Below are 7,055 nucleotides of genomic sequence, written 5' to 3'. Positions count from 1 at the left end.
GGCCTGGGGGCAGTAATGGTGGTCCGCATCCTACTCAGCCACCATTCCTCATCCTCCGGACCCTTCGGTGGGCTGTCAGCCCCCAGGCTCGAGGACAAGGGGCAGTGGACCCAGGGTGGCCTCTCAGGGGCAGAGCTGTGGGCCCTCCTCTTCGGATGCTCAGACCTCCTGGCTTCCACCAGCTTCTTCCTGGAGGCTGAGGAGGGCCCCGTGGCCTGCCAGCAGCGACAGGACGCTCACTTCCCTTCGGACTGTGGGTTGGGTCCGGGCAGTGGTCTGTTGGGCCAGTGTCCTGATGTGGGAGGGGACCTGCGCCCCCGATGGGGGGAGGTGACCCTGTGCTGTGGAGTGGCGCTGGGGAGAGTCCCGGGCACCATTGCCCTCCTGGGGGCCTCAGGTGGGCTCCCGGCTCCCACCCACTCGGGCATCTCCTCTGGGCCCCTGTCAATCAGGGAGGCGGGAGGGCCAGGGAGGGAGTGCAGAGGCCTGGCCATGGCCCCCGCATCTCTCTCCTGCCGGGGATCCAGAGAGACTGTCAGAGAGGGCGGAAGGGGTCATGCTCCCCATTGTGAAGAGCCGGAAATGCCCCCAGGAAGTTCTGGAGCCTGGGCTGGGGGACATGGCCCAAGGCAGAGCTCAGGCCTCTTCCCTGTGAAGACTGGGTTCACCCCCGACCCCTGCAAATTGCAAACATGGAGGTGCCCGGCAGGACGCTTGAGCAGCATCTCAGGCCTGGGCCAATCGAATTTCCATCTTGCCACTTGTTGCTGGCCTTGCTCTCTGCTCACCCACAGGCCCTGGAGAACCTTCTCTCCCCTGATTTCCTCTTCCCGACTCGGCAGCCCTGACCACCAGACCCTGGAGCTAGGCCCCCTAGATGCCAGCGACAGGAATTCTGGGCCCCAGGACACAGGGTTCTGTGAGGTTCACTTCCCACACAGCTGACCTGGGACCAGGGTGTGGCCTGTCTCCCCATCATTCTCTCCATCTCTGTTAGTTAAAGCCACAGTCCTCAGGCAGGGGCTGGGTTGGTGTGAGGGGTGCGGGCAGCAGACAGGTGGGGTATCTGCCCAGTGTCACCCCAGGGCCCCCCCTCTACATGTGCCCCTTTTGCTAGCTGTCAAGACTTCCAGGTCAAGGTTGCTGGGTGGCAGGACCTAGGGGTCCGGGCGAGTGGGGGAGAGGAGAGGAGAGGCGAGGGGAGAGATCTGACCCCCACCTGGAGGGATCCTGGCTCGTTCCTGCTCCCCAGGAAGGGAGTTTGTGGGGACACGGGAACAGGCACCAGCCCTCTCTCTGCCTCTGCCCTTCTTGGCTTTAAGATTCCCGTGAGCGCAGACTCTGGGTACAAAGTGCCCAAATAGGGCTCCAGAGTCCTGGCCATGATGGGGGTGACCAGGCCGCCTTCTGAGACTGCAGCCGGGCCAGGGAGGGGCACCCCAGACTCTGCCAACAACTACAGGAGGGATGGGAGACTGGGAGACGGGTGTGGGGACCAGCCCCACTCTGCCCGGGGAAAACTCACACCCAGGGCTGGAGCCTTGCTTACCCTGAGCAGCTGGGGGGCTCAGGCGAGCGGCTTTGTCCTCTTTGGGCTCCGGGACAAGAGGCTCGCTGGGGTGGGGGCTGCAGGCGCTGCCCTCCGCCTTCCTGCTTGGCTTCTGTGCTGGAGCCTGATGACTTCAGAAAGTTTCAGTCCCGAAAGAGGATGTCAGCCCCACAGTGGGAAGCTGCAGGGCAGGGGGCGGGAGGAGCTGGGAGCAGGGGGCAGGAGGGAGGGATTGGGCACCCTGCTGCCTGCAGGGCTGACTCTCAGGTCACCTTCCCAAGGCTTGACCCCCACCTTGCAGAGCTGCCCCAGCTGGGGAGGGAGGGAGAAGGCAGGATCCCCTCTCCCCTCCCGCCCGCCCTGGCTGGCTCATCTTCCTGGGCAGCCCCACCCCCGGGTGTTGCTTCAGACCTCGGTGGAGGGGGCTGTACAGTGGGTAGGACACTTGTCTTGCATGGGGCTGACCCAGGGTTCAATCCCTGGCACCACAGATGATCCCCTAAGCCTGCCAGGAGTCGTCCCTGAACACAGAGCCAGGATACGCCCTGGGCCATGCTCGGTAAAGCCCAAAGATGAAAAACAAAACAAAAAAAAATCGAGGGTGGAGGGAAAACAAACAAAAGCCAGCACCCCGGGGCCTGGGAGCTGTGCGATGGCTGGAAGAAATGGAGCACAGGTTCTGCAGGAGTCCTGGGGTCCGGTCCTCAGTGCTGCTCACCCTGCAGGATTCCACAAGCATCTCCCGGAGCCTCCCCTGAGCACCAAGCCAGAAGTAAACCCTGAGCACCACTGGTGCAGCCTCTTCCCCCCTCAAAGTAACCAAAGGAAAAGTAGAGCCCAGATCTCAGGAGTGCTGGGAGGGGAACTTCAGCATGTGGGACCCTGAGCTCTGAGGGTGTCAGTGAAAGAAGTTGGAGCCGGGTGTTATCTTTTGGTTTTTTGCCCACACCCGGCTGACTCCTTGCCTTTTTTTTGGTTCAGGGGTCACCCCTGGCATATGTGGTCCAGGGTGTCAAAGCCCGGTCAGCCACATGCTAAGGTAAGAGCCCTGCCCGCTGTATTATCTATCCAGCCAGTGTTTGCTATTTATTTATTTATTTTACAATTTTTAGATATTTTATTTTCATAAACTAGTTCACAATATTTTATTGCAGATAATATTCAAAGACCAATCCCATCACCGAGTACCTTCCCACCACAAGAGGAAAGTGTATGAAGGCTGTTGTATTTCATTCTGGAGCCATTTAAGTTCGAACATAAAAGAATACAAGCAAGTGTGTTAAAACCAAACAAATGTGTGCTACTTTTGGTATATAAGTGAGTTAGAGTATAAGAGGTCTTGGACCACATTAGGAAATTCGGCGACTCTCTCTTCCAGGAGCTTTAGTCTGTAGTCTCTGGGTCTCGGCCATTGATGAGATTACATGGCACGTGGCGGGGATGGGGGCAGTTCAGTTTCTGGGTGTCACTGCCAAGCTACTGGAAGACTGAGGAGCTGGGGGAGGAGTCCCATTTCCGATTGGAGCACGCTTAGAGATCTTTGTCACGGGTTCCCGCATACCTGGGTTTTCCTGCCGGTTCCCACTAGGGTTAGGCTCGTCCGAGTGTGTGGAGAGGGGCCCTGAGCATGGCGGCAGTTGGGTTCTGGAGGTTTTTGGCTACCGGGGTTCTGCTTGGGGCTGTGCTCGGGAGTCACTCCCAGGTAATCTTTGGGCAAACCTGGGGCTGGGGTTGCATCCAGGGCTCCTGCCTGCGAAGCCTGAGCTCAGCCTGGCGAGCCATTGCCCCATACTGCGGGTTTTCCATCAGGCCCACAGGCCTGTCCTTCAGAGGTGGCCAGGTCCGCTGCCCTGTCCTCCACACCCCATACCGCTGAACCTCAATCTTCCCCCAGAGCCGATGGTTTGAGAGAAAGGGTGGTGCTTCAAGGGTCGGGGGTTCGGCTGGCAGCAAGATGGGGCTGAGGGTGGGGAAGTAGGGTCATATTGAACTCCTCGTCGATGCCAGACTGCTCGATGGCCCACTTATGCAGGCTGCTGTAGGGGGGGATTTCAGGCTTCTCCTGGTACTTGGAGCTGTCATTGATTTTGTCCCACGGTAGACTCCGATCTGTACCTTGCTTTGGGAACTTGTCCATCAGTGCCTGGTCCCTCTTACTGAGCGCCACGAAGCCGAAGAACTGCTTCACGTTGTTGGCCGCCAGTGCGAGCGAGTGCGCCTCGGCCGTGAGTCGGAAGATCTGCTTTTCGTTGGCGAGGTAGCGGGCCCTGTAGTCCTCCTGGTGATAGCTGAGCTTCAAGCAGCAGGCCTTGAGACACTTGATCAGGAACACCACCACGGCCACTGTGCAGATGAGCAGCCACCCTAATAGCTGAGACAGAGGGTTGGTCAGGGAAAGGGGCAGCTGAGGGGGTCCGGAGTGGCCGGGGTGGAGCTGGCCCTCAGCACCCCCCAGCCAGCCGGCTCTGCATCGCCCAGCTGCAAATTCTGCCCCTGAAGGAGAAACCAGCATTCCCAGCGGGATTCGGTCCCTCTGCCCTCACTCTGGCACCTGCTCTGTGCTTAGACTTTGCAGACCCATGCTGCCTTCCTCTCCCCCCACCACAGGGCCTCCTTCTACATCTCAGCCTCCAAGTCTGGCTCAGACAGAGAGGCTCAGTCCCATGCCACCTCGGGGAAGCCTTCAGAGACCTCTGGGAGCCCCTACATGCCTGCTTCCTCCTCACCCTCACTATCTTATAGGAAAATTACCTCATGCTTGTCTCAAAGGCTCCCTGGGGTGGGTGTCCCTCCATTTGGCCCTGTACAGCTCTGAGCAACGGAATCCCATTCCTGTGTCTCCACACCCATCTCCTGGGATGCCCACACTCCCCTCTACTGTAGCTTCGTGTGTGTGTGTGTGTGTGTGTGTGTGTGTGTGTGTTGAACCCGGGTCACTATGATACTTCAGCTAACCTGGCTCACAGTTTAGCCTTAGGGCCTGAGGGATGTGGTGCTGCCCGAACCCTGCAGGGTAGGGGATGACCAAGTTTCCCCAGTGACACCTGGGACACACCCAGTGATGCTTGGGAGCCTCCAGGGCTGTTGCTGGCTGTGCTCAGGGACCATGTGGTGCCAGAATGAACCAGATCGGCCTGGGTGCACACCAGGCTTGCACCCTGGCCCCTGTACTGTCCCCAGCCCCACCTGGCGTTTGCCATGTCCCGACACTAGGTCAGTGCCTCCTTGCTGCTCCCCGGCCCCCTCTCTGTCCCTTCAGGCTCCACCAGGCACCTTCCTTTACTCTCCCTTCATTCATTCATTTATTTATCCCTTTGCTGCCTCGGAGCAAAGCCAAGGTGAAGGTAGGAGGGAGCAGGAGACGAATTTCTCAGAGTCAATAGGACCAAGATGGGATCTAAAGCAGCGGTTTCTGCCACAGACAGACCTGTCCGTGTCGGCACGGGGGTCAGATGCCTCACTTCTCACTGCCCGACTGGGGCCCGCGTGCAGGGGAGACTGTGGGCGGGCATGAGAGGCTGGAGAGCTGCTCCAAAGCTGCAGCATCACCGGCCCTACTGGAGCCCAGGGCCCGGGAAAGGGCCCCTTTGTTGTGCAGACACAGGCCCCGTGAGACCCGGCTGGCACAGGTGGTGGCCCAGGAGAGAGGTGCCAGCAGGAACTAGGGCTGTGATGAGCTGCAAGAAGACTCCCCCAAACTCTGCCCTTGACAACACCCTAAGCACAGACTAATTTGTTCTGTTTTCTGTTTTGCTTTTTGAGTCACACCTTCGGTGCTCTGGGGACCATATGGGATGCCCAATTCAGGTCAGCCGTGTGCAAGGCCAGCACCCTCACCGCTGTACTAACACTCTGGCCCCCACTACAGACTCTTATCTGCATGGAAAACCTCAAGCCGGGGCAGTTTGGGGTACATTGTGAGCCAACGGGGAGCCTCCCCGACTGGGCAGCCGCATCCCAGCCTGAGTGTGTAAATCCACTTTTACCTTGGGGCATCCCCCACTCTCTCCCCTCTGCTCCTGTTCCCTTTGAAACCCTGGCCGTTTCCCTCCCTCTTCTTCTCTCCCCCTTCCCTAACTAAAACGATTGGAGTTAAGTTTTAAGCATTCATGGGGTCTGCTGGGTTTCACCAAAACTCAATACATCAAAATTCTTATCTGGAGGGGCTGGGAAAAGACTTTGGCAATAGAGCACTTTCCTTGCAGTGTGAGTCCGGGTTCCACCCCCAGCACTGCAAAAATGAACAAAACTCTCTTATTTGAAATGGGAAAATAATTCTTTTTTCTTTTTTTTTTTGCTTTTTGGCGTCACACCTGGCGATACACAGGGATCACTCTTGGCTCTGCACTCAGGAATTACACTGGTGGTGCTCAGGGGACCATATGGGATGCTGGGAATCGAACCCGGTTTGGCCGTTTGCAAGGCAAACACCTACCCACTGTCCTATCTCTCCAGCCCAGATTCTTTATTTTTTTTTGGGGGGGTCACATCCGTCGATGCACAGGGGTTACTCCTGGCTCATGCAGTCAGGAATTATTCCTGGCAGGGCTTGGGGAACCATATGGGATGCTGGGATTCGAACTTGCATGCCGTATGCAATGCTAATGCCCTACCCGCTGTGCTATTGCTCCAGCCCCAAGAAAATGATTCTTACCACACTAAGATTCTTGCTTAATGGTTGCCACTGATTACGGGAACCCAGGATCTGGATGGGCACTGAGCACCCCACCACCTCCCAGGGAAGGGATGAACATCCCTCAGCACAGCCTTACCTGAGACTCAAACTTGAGCCTGCGGCTCACCTCCTCCCGGAAGCCGGACAGGTTGTCAGGGCTCTCCCCGCAAGGGAACCTGGCCAGGATCTGCGTGGCGTGGGAGAGAGGGAAGCTCTCGTTCTCAGCCGTGAGCGAGGACGGGTCCACAAACTCGCTGAATGCGCAGACGTAGGCGTCCCCTCGCAGCAGGGAGATGACCGACCAGGTGAGGGGGGCCACGGCTGCGCGGCCCACGATCGAATATAGGATGCATGGGCATTGCTTGATCCTGAAGCACCGGCACCCGTCCACCAGGTTCCTGGTTTGGTTGTTGAGGATGATGCTGATGAAGAAGAGCAACAAGACGGGCGCCCAGGTGGCCATCAGCCCATACCAGAAGTTCTGAACTGGTGCGCAAGGGCACTGGAAGGCCAACAAGGAGAAGAGCTCCTGGCCCCCCGTGGTGCCCAGAGCCACCAGCCCATTTAATGTCACCAAATCCTTGCTCCTGAAAATGCGCGACAGGAAGTGGACGATGTGTTTAGTCATGGTGTCGGGCAGGGGCTGCACGAGGAGAAAGTGCGGGCTGGCAGTTACCTTGCAGCAGGGCCAGGCTGGTCACTCCGGTGGAAGCTGGGCACCTCCTGTAGGACAGCAGGAGACAGAAGAATGCTGCTCTGAATCCAACCCCCAGGGGCAGCCCCTGGGGTCAGACTGACAAGGGAGCAGTGATGGTGGCCCACATCCTACTC

General features: G+C 58.2%; 1 protein-coding gene across 1 annotated transcript; it reads right to left on the bottom strand.

The window, feature by feature from the left end:
- Positions 1-3,473: 3,473 nt before the first annotated feature.
- Positions 3,474-6,852, bottom strand: LOC129399394 (calcium homeostasis modulator protein 2-like). The gene is made up of 2 exons (XM_055119211.1): positions 6,322-6,852; positions 3,474-3,920 (listed from the first exon to the last, which is right to left on the bottom strand). The coding sequence occupies exons 1-2, from the start codon at positions 6,850-6,852 to the stop codon at positions 3,474-3,476; spliced, it is 978 nt and encodes a 325-aa protein (XP_054975186.1).
- Positions 6,853-7,055: the final 203 nt, after the last annotated feature.

Source organism: Sorex araneus, chromosome 11 (genome assembly GCF_027595985.1).
Source record: "Sorex araneus isolate mSorAra2 chromosome 11, mSorAra2.pri, whole genome shotgun sequence".
NCBI lineage: Eukaryota > Metazoa > Chordata > Mammalia > Eulipotyphla > Soricidae > Sorex > Sorex araneus.
This window is presented reverse-complemented; position numbering and strand designations above follow the sequence as displayed.